The sequence below is a fragment of the Moschus berezovskii genome, chromosome 10, assembly GCF_049115385.1.
Source record: "Moschus berezovskii isolate FMDL1 chromosome 10, NW_MosBer_1.0, whole genome shotgun sequence".
Classification (NCBI taxonomy): Eukaryota; Metazoa; Chordata; class Mammalia; order Artiodactyla; family Moschidae; genus Moschus; species Moschus berezovskii.
In genome coordinates, this window is record NC_142469.1 from 50,616,751 (window position 1) to 50,631,945 (window position 15,195).

The 15,195-nt window shown below is 41.2% G+C and overlaps 1 protein-coding gene across 2 annotated transcripts in view; it reads left to right on the forward strand.

Moving 5' to 3' along the window:
* Positions 1–10,168, forward strand: part of POPDC1 (popeye domain cAMP effector 1) — a 51,905-nt gene extending 41,737 nt beyond the window's left edge. For both annotated transcript variants that reach the window (XM_055432933.2, XM_055432934.2), the window contains exon 8: positions 9,605–10,168. In XM_055432933.2, coding sequence (XP_055288908.2) covers positions 9,605–9,729 — 125 coding nt within the window. In that variant the 3' untranslated portion in view covers positions 9,730–10,168. The remainder of the gene's footprint in view (positions 1–9,604) is intronic.
* Positions 10,169–15,195: the final 5,027 nt, after the last annotated feature.

The window sequence follows — 15,195 nt, forward strand, 5'->3', positions numbered from 1 at the left end:
CTCATGTAATCAGAAGCACACCAAAATAGAAATAAGCTCAATAAGGATAAAGTTCTGTCAAAGGGCATTTCTCCTACCTAATTTTTTAGCACTTATAGCAGAGTTTGGATGGATGGTTATGTAAGGTCCCCTGGGTCTGTATATAAAAAGGCTTCCTGTGTTTAATTCAGGACTTTAAGGTACAAGGCCTGGCAGGGCAGCCTGAGCCCATCCTCTGTGGAGGCGCCTGGCTGGTTTGCCCCTGATGGCAACAACCCTCAAGGACACAAAGCGTGTCTTCATTGCCAGCTCCTTTTCTTTTCAGCTAGGTTCCAGTACAAGCTGCTGTCTAAACAGGTGTGCTGAGAAGAGACTCTGCTTCCTGGATCCAAAGCCACCTGTGAGTGTCCTCCTGTGGTCTGGCATGAGTAGAGGTGTCCACTGGTTCAGAGCTATTCCTCTAAGTCTGTCTTCTGCATTTGCTCAGAGCCTGTGTTTTTTAGTTTTACTCTCTTATATCCTAAGGAGGATGGCTACCTGGTGCGCCCATTCTCTTTCCCACCTAACACACCAAACTGGCTCACAGCTCAGAATCAGTTCTGCTCTGCTGGCTGTGTTTTCTCTAGGCCTTGCTATCTATGGAAGCAAGTATATGTCTTTTTGGCAGAATTTTTTTTTCTCCCAAGCAAAAATAACTCTTGATGTAGCTGTTTAACAAGTTCACACCTGATAAGTCTGGATTGAAGTTCAGTCTGAGACATTTGTTTGATTTACTTTTAGAATAAATTGTGTTAATTGGCAGCCAGGGGCAATTGGATGATATTGATAACTAAAAGCCAAAAATAATGCTAGTTATCGCTTCTTGATTATAATAAATATCAAAGATACAGTTAACCACTTCTGTGTCTCAACTGTAGAAGTGGCTTTAAAAGAAGGATAAAAATCAGTTTCCTAGAAAATTTATGGAGATGGAATTATTTGCCCCTCTAGAATTTGGAATAAATGAAAAGTGAAGCATTATACAGAGGTCATGAACCTCATAGTCATGTCCTTGAGAGGCAAAAGTAATTTGAAAATGCGCTTAGCTAAAGATAAGCTCAGTTTCTCCTCTGTTCTCTCCTCATGCGCTCACACTTAGGGAAGGTATCGGGCCTTCTGGGCAAACTTCTGATGATGCATCAGTGAAGAAGGTTAGTGGAAAAACAGGGCAAATTGTAGAAAGAATTATTAACGTTCAAGTTTTGAAATATAACTAGTCCCCTCAAGTTGTTGTTTATGCTCCAAATTGGGTTTTAATTAGTGGACAAAAATGATTTCTGGCAGCATGGTGATGGCCTCTGAGTCTTTCCACTGAACCAGTGGTTCTCCTGCAGAGGGCAGGGAACACCAGGTCAAGGTCAGTGAGCTCCTTCTCCAGGAAGCTCCTGGCTGTGACAGTGGCCAATTCCCAGGTAGGGCCAGATGCATGTCATACTTGACTCTTAGTGGTACAGAAGCCAGGCCACCGGACGTTGAGACAAAGAGTGGGATCTCTCTGAGACTCCAGTTCCTTTTGGGGGTCAGACAGCCTGCTGGCTCTGACGGCTTCTGGCAGCTGTAAGTCAGACTTCATTCCTGTCACCTTCCAGGGCATTGGTCTGCTCAATGGAGAAAACAGCAATAGGCGCGGTGGTGGGAACTTGGATGAGGGGACTTGTAGGCTGTAATGCACCACAGAGCCTGAATTTAGTCTTCTCCATGTGGGGGAAAAAAAAAACCATTAGCTGTCAATCTTGCTGGGCTGTCAGCGTCTCCTGTTTTGCCCTGGCCAGTTCTGTTTCTCAGTGGTTCCCTCTCTGGTGGGAACGGGGTTCATCCGCATCATCTCCAAACTATTCTTCTTTCTTAGGTGTCCAGGTTCAGCTTGTCTCTGCTTTAGCCTCTGAGTATAAGGTAGAAATACTGATATGGATGCCGTGAGGATGAATTGCTCCTCTATTGTACAGTGGAGTTTCTGAGATGACAGAGGCAGAAACTATGTTTGGTTTGCTTTTTTTCCCCTAACTCTTGCACAGTGTAGTCCCTTGGGGAGTCTCTAGGCCGGTTGGATGAAAGCTCTGTAGCAGGCGACAGTGCTGATGCACCTCACTGATGCTGACTTGGAGGGACGGTACTCCTGCCTGGGCTATAAGCACTGTTGAATCATCAGTGACATGAAAGTGATTTCCCTCAAGGCACATAGTACAGAAGGTAGTGATAACAATCACTTTTTGCAGTGAGGTGTTACTGTAAACTGAGACCTGCATGCATTTGAGGGCCACGGGTGGTGACCCACTGGCAGGACTTGGACTTGACCCATCAGAGTTCCTGCGTGTGGTTGTGTGGTTCCCCCACGTTCTCAGGGAAGGCCCTTGCAGAGTTTTGGAGAGGGATTTTTCTCATGTGCTAAGTCGTTATCAAGGACCTAGCTACATGTGGGTACTTCAGAGAGGCTGCAGGAGAGAAAAGGCTGTGATGACAGCCCACAAGATGCCTTTTTTCTAGTAAGGGAGGGATGCAAGTACTTGTCTTTTGGTGGATAACAGAATCTCCGCAGAGAAGGAATTAGGGAAGACCACAAATGAAGGAGGTGGGGCTTGAGGCTCACCTTGCAGAGTGGAATTTGGCGGGTAGAGTGGAATTTGGCGGGTAGAGTGGAGAGTGGAGAAACCAGTTCATGAGGAGAGAAAAGCAAGAGGAGAAGAGGAAAACACTGGGCTGGATTTGGGGCATTCTGAGTTTGCCAGAAGGGAAGGGGGCCCCTGGATGTCACCCCAGGACTGGACATTAACTTTTGCTTTACTTTTTAATGTTACATCCTAAGACTACAGTTTTTCCTTTCTCAGGCAAATAGAGTGGGAACAGTGTAAATTCTTTCTCAGAACAGTGGTAAACGAAATGCCTGCCAATGCAGGAGACAAAAGCGATGTGGGTTCAATCCCTGGGGCGGGAAGATCCCATGGAGTAGGGCATAGCAACCCACTCCAGCATTCTTGACTGAGCATGCATCAATGAAAAAAAAAATTCTCCCTGTCGTATCAGTAAACAAAAGATATTGCAGTCGTCAAGCCATCTCATTACAGCCACCCTGATGGTGAGCCCTGAAGGAACTCGAGATTCAAACAGGATGCCTGCCATGTAGCAGTCAACCACTGGAGCCACCCTGATCACACACCCTGAGGAGACTCAGGATAAAAGCGCACAGGACACTGGCCCCAGACAGCTGAGGTGCATGTCAAAGGAATGATTTCAGTCAGTGCAAACTCTTGCATCTTCTCATACATAGAAAAGTGCTAAGTTACTTGAGATGTCTGGTTTTCTTTAATTAACAGTAATCTTTTGATATTCTGACTACCTGGTCTTTGTTGCAAAAAATCCTATATATCCAGGCCCCTCCTTTCCCTCTTGGGACCAGTCTCTCAGAGATCTCTGAGAGACTATGTCCTAGGCCTAAGTCCTCAGTTTTGTCTGCCAAATAAAAACATAGTTCTCAACTTTTAGCTGTGCATTTTTTTTCAATTAACAATAGAGAAGCTAAAAGTTCTCCCAGAGTTTCTCTAGGTCATTTCTAGTTGTATTGGTTCCTCTCTTCATTCTCTCTCAACAGAAAAAGGCAGTGATTGGTGAGGTAGCTAAAGGGGCAGATAACATTTTGGCCCCAACGTGGATAGCTACCTCAGGTTACTATAGAACCTGTAGTTCCATGTATTTGGTTTGATAGTTCTATACATTTAGTTCTCTGGTTTGATAGATGGGCTTAAAATCTATAGACCAACTCTCCCCACTTCCCTAGCCCAAATGCACCAGGCATGTTTTGTGTTACTTGTATCATACGTCTTCGTACGTCCAGCCGCTCTGCATAATTGATTTGGCATAATGCTCTTAGCCATGCCATTTTGCTTGTTCTGAGGGTTTCTCTGATTGCAGATACTCAGCCTAAGTTAATATTTCATGAGATTCAATCATAACTTGAGGCTACAAATATGATGGAAGTCATGCTATTGTTTTTCTTTAAAAAATAATAGACAATTTTGCTGCACTCTTACATTGAGCAACACAAAATGCTATTTGAGCACAAGTCTCATTTCCTTTATTTGCTGTTCCTATGAGCGATGATGAATTTTAACAAGTTTTCTAATGATTTAGCCCATTGCTTTCCTAAGGCCATATTATTAAGTCATTTTACTGACTTATATTTACAAAGGGATTATGATATCCTAGGCACAGATAAAAGAATTTAAGTCATGTAATCCTCTTAACAACCATATGAAATACATGCCATCATTGTGACTTCTGTTTTACAGATAGAGAGATTGGGGCACAGAGAAATGAAGTAACCTGCCCAAGGTCACATAGATAGATTACATTGCCATTTGAATAATTCACATGCAAATTCCAGGTTATGTTTGGTATGTCTGCTGTAACCTGTGTGAAAAAGGATAAAAAGAATATGTTTGAGAGATTCTCCCATGCTGTGCTCAGAGGCAGAATTGTGTTCCTATTTTAATAGAAGCTAATCTTCTACCAGTTACATCAGTAGTTGTCTCCCTGTAAACTCAGTATTTTAACTAACTGCAAATGTTTGAAAGTGAACAATTTCCATTTGTATATGACAAACACACTAGCCCTGCCAAAGTCCAGCTCCGCACTGTATAATTACGGTCTTTTATGTTGAAAGATGTAGCTGTGGATCATGGCATCTTCCAAGATGGCAATGACTATATAGTTAATAATAAATGACAGTTACTGTGTATAACTTTTTGCTTCCCCTTGTCCCCCTGAAAAAACTCAGCCATAAAAAATAATGAAATGTTACTATTGCAACAACATGAGTAAACTTGGAAGGTATTATGCTAAAGTGAAATAAGCCACACAGAGAAAGACAAATACTGTATGATATCATTTCTGTGTGGAATCTAAAAAAAATACAGTGAACTAGTAAATATAATAAAAAAGAAACAGACTTATAGAAAACAAACTACTGGTTACTAGTGGGAAGAGGGAAGGGGGAGGGACAGTACAGAGATAGGGAATTAAGAGGTACAAACTACTATGTATAAATAAGTTACAAAGATATATTGTATAACACAGGAATATAGCTAATATTTTATAAGTGGAATATAACCTTTAAAATTGTAAATCACTATATTGTACACTTGTATTGTACATCGACTATACTTCAATAAAATTAGCAAAAAAAATTTTAATGTTTATGTAATGGTGTTATATGAATCTCTAACTGGAAAACAGTGATAAATGTTATATATGCCAAAGGGACTTAAGTGAAAATAATTTATATGTAAGCAAATCCTTTCCTTGATGATATTGATGTTCTAACAATGGTGACTGATTCTGAAGTTGTCAATGGAAGGAACACACAGTCCCCAAAAGTCTCTTTCCCAAGTATCTTTATCCTGATCTCAAAATTTGATCTAAAATAAGCAATGTACACTTTTTATCCAAGTGAATAAAGTTGAACTATATATATATATATATATATCTTGGAAAAAAATGACAGCAACATTTTCTATGTGCCCAGCACTGTGCCAAGCACATTCCATGATTATTTTGTTTAATCCCCTGAACAACTCCATGAAGCAGGTCCTGTGAATGTCTCCTTTCCACAAAGATGGAAACAGGCCTAGAGAGGTTTAGTAATGGAGGACAGGTCACACAGGTAGGCAGCAGCACAGCAGGGATCTGAACCTTGGAAGTGTTTCCTGAGCCTCTGGTCTTGGCCACTGTGCTCTGCACCCCCACCCCTGTGCATGGAGTACACAGCTGCCTCTGGCTAGGGATTAAGAGCTGATCCTGATAAATTTCTTCTTGCCTTTTTGTGTCTTCATAAGATCCCACTACTGTTCTTTTCTGTAGAGCAAGTATTTGAAGTCAGATTTCTCCCATGTTCCTCCTTCATCAACCTTACACTTAGCCTGAGTTCAGCATTTGCTGATATATGGATTGCTAACTGACCTTGCCCTGCTGGAGGGCAGAGCAAGAATATGGCACAAGTCTGGGTGGGGCCGAGGGAGACCCTCATAAAGTGGAGCCTGACACAGAATGTGGGAACGATACAGGAGGGAGTTTGTGTGTGCTATAATAGTAGGCACCTTGAGAAACCCATGCACTCATTTATGATAACTTCTCCTCTCACTTTTAGACAGTGTTTTTTCCTCCATCAGGTATGGTGTCCATTACAGTAGGTGCTCAGTTAGCATTTGGTGAATGCACGGATGAAGGAAGGACAGACGGAATGAATGGGTTATTTGGTTTCTTTGATATAAGGGGCTTTGCTGCTTCTCTGGGTTATATTTGCTCCATCCAGCTCTTCCCTCCTGTGTGCCTGGATTCTCCTCCTTGCCACCTCCTTCTCTCTCTCCCTCTCCCCTGTAAGTCCAGGGAGTGACTGGACAGTTGGTGGCAAGAAATATTCTTTTGGGTGATGTTCTATAGTTTCAGAGTATAACCATTCCTTAGGGAAGGTAGGAGTTAAATCTGCCTTCAAGGGACTAAAATTACCATCTATGATATTAAGGTAGGAACGTGCATTCTGAGTCCTAAGCAGACTTTGGGGCAAACCACTGGGAACTGCATATATTCATACCATCCAAGCACCTGCGGTGACATCATCTTTACATCTGTCTTCATGGACTAACAATGGCTTCTTGACTTTGCTGCCTTGTAGAACATTGGTCTATAAGATATCTGATCCATGGTAAGGTCCTTGATGTTTACAGGACCACGTAGTGCTGTCTAAAATGTCCGAAAGACATTTGGTCCCTGCCAAAAGGTCCTTGATACTTGGTCATATTTGGTCCTTTCAGGAATATCCATGGAGACATTTGGTCCATGCCAAAAGGTCCCTGGTATTTCGTCTTGCCCAAAATGATTTGGCGTGCACAGCAATCAGAGAAGAAGTAAAAGGGATCCAAATTGGAAAAGAAGTAAAGCTGTGACTGTCTGCTGATAACATGATACTATACATAGAAAATCCTAAAGATGCTACCAGAAAATACTAGAGCTCATCAATGAATTCAGTAAAGTTGTAGGATACAAAATTAATACACAGAAATCTGTTGCATTTCTATACACTAAGAAAGATCAGAATGAGAAATTAAGAAAACAATCTCATTTACCAACACATCAAAAAGAATGAAATACCTAGGAATAAACTTACCTAAGAAGACGAAAGACCTGTACTCTGAAAACTATTGACAGTAATGAAAGAAATTGAAGATGACATAAACAGATAGAAAGATATACTGTGTTCTTTGATTAGAAGAATCAATATTGTTAAAATGACTATACTACCCAAGGCAATCTACAGATTCAATGCAATTCCCATAAAAATACCAATAACATTTTTCACAGAACTAGAACAAAGAATTTTATGGAAACACAAAAGAACCCAAGAAGGCAAAGCAAACTTAAGAAAAATGGAGCTGAAGGAATCAGTCTCTCTGACTTCACACTATATTATAAAGCTACAGTAATTAAAACAGTGTTGTACTGGTGCACACACACACAAACAATAACAGAAATATACATCAACAGAAGAGGGTAGGAAACCCAGAAATAAACCCATTAATCTATGACAAAGGAGGCAAGACTATACAATGGAAAAGAGACCGTTTCTTCAATAAGTGGTGCTGGGAAAACTAGACAGCTACATGTAAAAGAATGAAATTAGAACATTCTCTAACATTGTACATAAAATAAATTCAAAATGGATTAAAGACCTAAATTTAAGAATGAATACTATAAAACTCCCAGAGGAAAACATAGGCAGGACACTCTTTGACACAAATCACAGCAATATATTTTCGAATCCACCTGCTCCAGAGAACAAAATAAACAACTGAGACCTTATTAAACTTAAAAGCTTTTGCACAGCAAAAGAAGCTATAAACAAAATGAAAACAACCTAGAGAATGGGAGAAAATATTTGCAAATGGTGCAACCAACAAGGGATTAATCTCTAAAACATATAAACAGCTCATGCAGCTCAATATTAAATGAATAACTTTTTAAAAATGGGCAGAATATTTCAACAGACACTTCTCCAAAGAAGACATACAGATGGCCAAAATCCACATGAAAAGATGCTTAATATCACTAATTATTAGACAAATGAAATCAGAACTATGAAGTATCATCTCACACCAGTCAGAATGGCCATGATCAAAAAGTCTACATATAATAAATGCCGGAAAGGGTGTGGAGAACAGGGAACCCTAATACAGTGTTGGTGGGGATGTAAATTGGTGCAGTCACTATGGAAATCAGTATTTAGTTTCCTTAAACTGAAAACAGAGCTACCACATGATCTTGCAATTTCACTTTTGGGCATATATACAAAGAATACCATAATTCAAAAAGATACATATACCCCAGTGTTCACTGCATCACTATTCACAATAGCCAAGATGAGGAAGCAATGGAATGTCCATCAGCAGAGGAATGGATAAAGAAGATGTGGTACATATATACAATAGAATATTACTCAGCCATAAAAATGAATGAATGAATGCCATTTGCTGGGCTTCCCAGGTGGCACTAGTGGTAAAGAGCCCACCTGCCAATGCAGGAAATGTAAGAGATGCGGATTTAACCCCTGGGTCTGGAAGATCCCCTGGAAGAGGGCATGGCAACCCATCCCAGTATTTTTGCCTGGAGAATCCCCATGGACAGAGAAGCCTGGTGGACTATAGCCCATAGGGTTGCAAAGAGTTAGACAAGACTGACGTGACTTAGCACATAAACATGCAGCAACATGGAGGGACCTAGAGATTATCATACTAAGTAAATCAAATATCATGTGATATCATGTGTGAAATCTAAAAAACATATAAATGAACTTACAAAGCAGAAACAGACTCACAGGCTTTGAAAACAAACTTATGATTACCAAAGGGGAAAGGTGGGGGCGGGGTGAGGGATAAATTAGTAGTTTGGGATTAACTATACACACTTGAGCTCAGTTGCTTCAGTCGTGTCCGGCTCTTTGCAACCCTTCGGACTGTAGCCCACCAGCCTCCTCTGTCTGTGGGATGTTTCAGGTAAGAATACTGGAGTGGGCTGCCACTTCCTATTCCAGGGGATCTTCCCAACTCAGGGATCAAACCCGCCTCTCCAGCATTTCAGACAGATTTTTACTTGCTGAGCCAAAGAAACCTCTACATATACACACTACTACATATAAAATAATCAACAAGGACTACTGTATAGCACAGGGAACTTTACTCAATATTCTATAATAACCTATACGGGAAAAGAATTTGAAATAGGGTAGATGTATGTATAACTGAATCACTTCGCTGTACAGTGATTGTAAATCAACTATACTCCAATATAAAATAAAAATTCAATTTAATGTTGACATATGGCAGAAAACAACACAACACTGTAGAGCAATTATTCCCAAATTAAAAATAAATAAAAATTTAAAAATTAAAAGAAGATGCAGTATTAGAGAAACTGCATTCCTGGTGCCAGCTATAGCTTCCCAGAGAGTTTTATTTTTCAGTTGGAGTTTTTCACTGATACATCATGCCAGCATCAGGGCAAGCTGTACATTAAGTGGTTTTCCTTTCTGTGTCTTTGACAGATGTACCATCCCCACACCAGCGAGCCTCGGCCAGGATGAAACCAATAGAAGAAGGGGTGGAAGATGACGACGAGGTCTTTGAACCTGCATCTTCAAATACATTTAAAGTTCGTCAGTGGCCTTGATCCCAAGAGAGGATTCAAGTTACCAAGAGGGAAACTGTCTTGGAGAGATCCTGAAAAATACCAGCACTTTTTCACAGCTTTTAGATTTTTTTCTGCTTTCATACACCCAGCTTGGTAGAGTCTGAGGGTAGGAAAGTGAGGGAGATTCAAAAATGGGAAGGTTACCTTCTCTTTTTACTGGTCAGCTTTCAGTTTCACTGAGCCTTCTGACTAAAACGTGTGCTATTTTTGAGAGACACATTTTCACAGTGTTTTCTAGATATGTTATCGTTTAAATTTTAAAAAATCTTAGTCCTTTGTCATTTCAAATGCCTTCACTTATTTTTCCAAGTTGTTATTTGCTTTCATCAGAGAGTTTAGTCTCTGCTGTGGCAATGGGGTTGTCCATTTGATTGAGATGGAGGGAATGTTAAAAAAAAAATACAAACAGGGAATCTCAGGCTTTGTTCAGTGGATTTTCTGGTTGGAAAATTTTAAAGAAAGATGTGATGCAACTCATGTATATTTTTCCCTCAGGCCAGATACATCATTCTACTAGAACACCTTACCTTTGTGGACACTGTATGGATAGGTTGATAATGGACAAAGCTCGTCAGACTTTACTCACGTTACCCTGATATTACACTGTTTGGAAGTTGGGATGAATCCTAGAAGGTAACAGTGGAAGCAGTTCTGAGCTCAGGGTCACCCTTTGGCTAAACCAGTTCAGCTGTGATGTGGAGCCATCTCGCCCCATGCTCTGCTGTAGGAAGCACACTACTTGGGGGCAGGAGGACTGCAGAGTCAAGTGGTCAAACAGGTGTCACAGAATGACGAGGCTGACAGAGCCACTGTGCCCTCTGACGTTCAGATGGTTCCTCCAGGGACACAGATGGCTCCTTCCTGTGTGTGTGTCAGGTATCAGATGCCAGGGCTGCAAACGGAGACACAGCTGTGAGGCAGACGGCCCACCACAAGCTCTGCTGTGATCACCCTACCTAGAGAGTGCTGTAAGGACCTTGATTCTAGATCTCTCTCTTCCACCTGTTGTGATTCCAGACACAGTGGTACTTGGGAAATTTGCTTAAGCCATCAAGCGGGTCAGTGTGACTGTGGCCCTTCACCAGGCCACCCATTTGGGGGAAGACCCCCTGAATGGCTGTGCTCCATCCTGCCCCACTACCTTTATTTTGTGTACTCCAACTCTGAGTTAGTCCTATTATGTTAAATAACAAGAAAAGTTCCATATGAAATTATTTTCAGGTGAGCTGAGCCAAAAGCATCTTTTGCCAAGAGGTGATTTCTATGAGAGAAGATATAAAACTTAACTACTAAAAGGGTCACTTCACTTTCCTAAACTCATGTTTTAAAGCCAGTTATTTTAGTAATTTCACTTGAGTCAAATTTACATGCTTGATCACTCACTGAGAAAAATTCCACACACTGCGTATCCAGCTCCTAACACATTCGTCAAATTAATAGCTTGTTAACCTCACCGTAGAAAGGCTGATTTCACTTTCTTCTGTAGTGGTCTCTTCTGTTTGCTGAATTAAGGTTTTATTTTGGGGAAATGAAACAAAGGTGAATGAATGACTTTACCTTGACTTTAAGACAAGATACAGCAGGTTGAACTCTTTCTTTTAGTGCTTGAATCAAGTGTATGAAGTAATGTTGTTAATACCACTTTAACTATTGAAGTGACGATATGTAGGCCATTGAGTTTATACATGCATAGCACTAATTTATAAAATCATTCAACAGAGTAATTAGATATTACATCCTTGTCTAAGCAGAAAGTAATTTTAGCTTCTACAAAAGCCGTGTTTGTAATGTTCTGTGAGTTCACAGAACCTTGAGATTTTCTAACCTTGACCCATTTTTAGACACATCTCACGTGTCTCCCCTTTAGACAGCAGAGGGGAGCATCTCTAATGATCAACCTGGATGTGTTTAGAGGTTATTTTCTGTAGTGCTGGAAAAGCACACTGTTTAAAAGCACATTGCTAAAATTAGGTGATATGAAGTCATTTACTTTTTTAATGTGTTTGTGTGTGTCAGTGCCATCGATAATGAAGATTATAATCTCAAGATTAGGAATCTTCAAAGAGCCACTACTCTTGAACAGGAAACATAAAACTGTCTGTAAATACATCCCTCTAAGGATGACAGTGAAGGAGCCAAAGCCATTGAGTCGTCCTCCCATTAGACTTGATAGCAAAGAAGCAGATAAGAAAACATAAAAGATCTCCTATGGATGACTTTTATAGATTCATGGACACAAGTGTATCTTTGTATAACATGTAGATAAAAAACACATTTGTTGCCAAAGTGACCAGTAAAATGCTTCCTGTGTTTTTTGGCCTTCACTTAGCTATGTGACCAAGGTCCAGAAAATAGCCTACAAAAATTACTCTATTTATCACCCCAAATCCACTGTGTTGAAATGTAACACCAAGTTCCTTGTGTGAAGCTGGAGTCAACATTTATTCCAGAATGTGTGGCATTTATAATATTCGGCAAGCTCTCATAAATGTTGTATTTATAAAATAATAGCACAAACCCTATGATGTTTATAGATTTAAATTAGTAATGATGGGTGCTATATAATTCGTTCTCCTTCCACACGCCTGAAGCTTTTCTGATTTTGTAACTTGGAGCTGCCGATTCTTGCTTCCCAGGTCCTATCATGGCCTCAAAGGCAGAGTCACTTAGATGCTAGAAAAAATATTTAGTAGAGAAAGTTATGTAACTACACACTTAGCTCTGTCTGTGGTGCACCCCAGGTGATGACCTTGCCCTCCTCTGGTAAGGATTTAATGCTAGTGTGTGTGTCAGCCAGTCAAGCTCTTGGGCATGCTGGTTGGTCCAGACCCTGGGGTGCAGCTCCAAGGTTTATTTTTAAAATCCATTTTCCTGGTCATTTGTAAAGCTACTCTGCAGAAACCGTTGACTCTGCCATGTTTCCCCTCCCTTCCCTCTTTCTTAACCTGGTTTCACAACCTTTTTCTAATTATGCCCAACTAGAGTGATTAGACGGAGAAGGCAATGGCACCCCACTCCAGTACTCTTGCCTGGAAAATCCCATGGACGGAGGAGCCTCGTAGGCTGCAGTCCATGGGGTTGCTAAGAGTTGGACACAACTTCACTTTCACTTTTCACTTTCATGCTTTGGAGAAGGTAATGGCAATCCACTCCAGTGCTCTTGCCTGGAGATTCCCAGGGATGGGGGAGCCTGGTGGGCTGCTGTCTATGGGGTCGCACAGAGTCAGACACGACTGAAACGACTTAGCAGCAGCAGCAGGGTGATTAGAAATTCGCACCCACTCAATTCCAGTTCCCCAGGATGTGAAGGGATAGGACTATGCAGGGAACTCGTGTGTTTCACACTCACGACACATCTCACTGACACTCTGATCATTACAGGACCCCCATGACATATTATAGGGGAAGTTTAAGAAGCCCACTTTAAGCACTATTTACAGATTTTACCAATATACCTACAATCTAGTTTTAAAGTACCTGAGAATTTTGTGAATGCTTTATGCAGACATAGTATTTATAGGGGGAGAAGGCAATGGCAAGCCACTCCAGTACTATTGCCTAGAAAATCCCATGGATGGAGGAGCCTGGTAGGCTGCAGTCTGTGGGGTCGCTAAGGGTCGGACACGACTGAGCGACTTCACTTTTCACTTTCACACATTGGAGAAGGAAATGGCAAGCCACTCCAGTGTTCTTGCCTGGAGAATCCCAGGGACGGGGGAGCCTGGTGGGCTTCCGTCTATGGGGTCACACAGAGTTGGACACGACTGAAGTGACTTAGCAGCAGCAGCAGCAGCAGTATTTATAGGAATTGCATTCTTTCTGCTTTTAGGTGCCATTTGATACATGGATATCATTTTACTTTATAATAAATTTACATTTTGTCTGAATAGAGCCTTATAGTTTAAAATATCTTCGTATTTTGTCATTTGATCAAATAAACTTACTTGGAATATGTACACTTTTTAAAATTTCATTTCTCTTATATGTAGCTGGTTTGCTCTAATGCCATGCCCAAAGTTTCAAGAAAGAACCTTCAGAGGTTATGGGAATTGCTCTGGTTTAGGCAATCTGAGCAAACATGCACAAGGCATGCTCCTGGGTTAGCTCCACTTAGTTCTGAAGGCCTGCTATCTTGCTGCCTTTGGTCATGAAAAGGGTGGGCCATGAGGCAGTGGACAATCCTGCCTGGATGCAGCGACTGAAAAGCCTCCAGAGTTTCAATGTGAGGATACATGTATTTCAGATTTTTAATCCACTGTATTTGAAACTTCACTTCCAGTTTTATAAGTTTCAGCAATACAAGGAATCACATGAAGGGGACAGAACACATCCCCTGGGTCTACTCTGTGGTGGGCAATCTTTCTTTTCATAAAGGAACTCATATTTGCTTCCATCACCTGTGCTCGATGTTAAAAAGGGACTGGAAAGCCCATCTCTTGGCCGTTTGTAGTTGGTCCTTGACACCTAATTAACTTGCCCTGATCAGCGCCAAGACAAGACCCAGATGGACCGGGCATCTTACACCACTAGTTAGAGAGTTAATTCTAACCCATGTCATTCAGGCTTAATGTCTGGTTCTAAGCCCTGACTTTCAAGCTGACCCATTTTTGGGGCAGCTTCCCCTCACCTAGCCTGTGCTGTGAGACTTAAGAGTTTCCCATTATGCCCATGAGGGGTTTTCTGTGGATGGGTGTGGGTACAACCCAACATGAGCTAAAATCAACAGGACTTGGTTCAGATTTGTGGGAGCAGAGATGGTGGTGAGAGGGGAGAGTGTCAAAGACCTCCAGCTGGAGTTGCTGCTGGTTACTCCCTGGTGAGGACCAGGTTTGAGCGCAGAGACTGTTTTCTTCATGCCAAGTTTGAGGGGCCTCTGGGATGGCAGAGAGGTGTCAAAATATGGAACTCAGAGGAAGGGTTGGGGCTAAGGATACAGATTTCTAAGCTGAAGATGGCACTGTGAGCTTGACAGCTACCCAATAATGTAAAAAATTTTCTGTTAAAGGGTGTGTGTCTGATGAATAAATATGAACGAATACACTACACCAATATTTCCTTAATGTGGATGGACTTAGAGATTATCATACTAACTGAAATAAGTCAGAATGAGAAAGACAAATATATGATATTGCTTATATGTAGAGTCTAAAATATACAGATGAAATTATTTACAAGTCAGAAACAGACTCACAGACATAGAAAACAAACTGACGGTTACCAAATGGGAAAAGGGATGGGGACGGTATAAATTAGGAGTTTGGGATTTGCAGATACAAATTACTATACATAAAATAGGTTAAAACAACAACAACAAAAACCAAGGTCCTACTGTAAAAAAATTTTTTCCTTGTTATTTACCAAGGGCAAACATATCCCCACTGACCTTCAGGTTCTCCCAGCCTCCTTTGTCACCCTGTCACAAGAGGATTCCCATCTTCCCAGCTT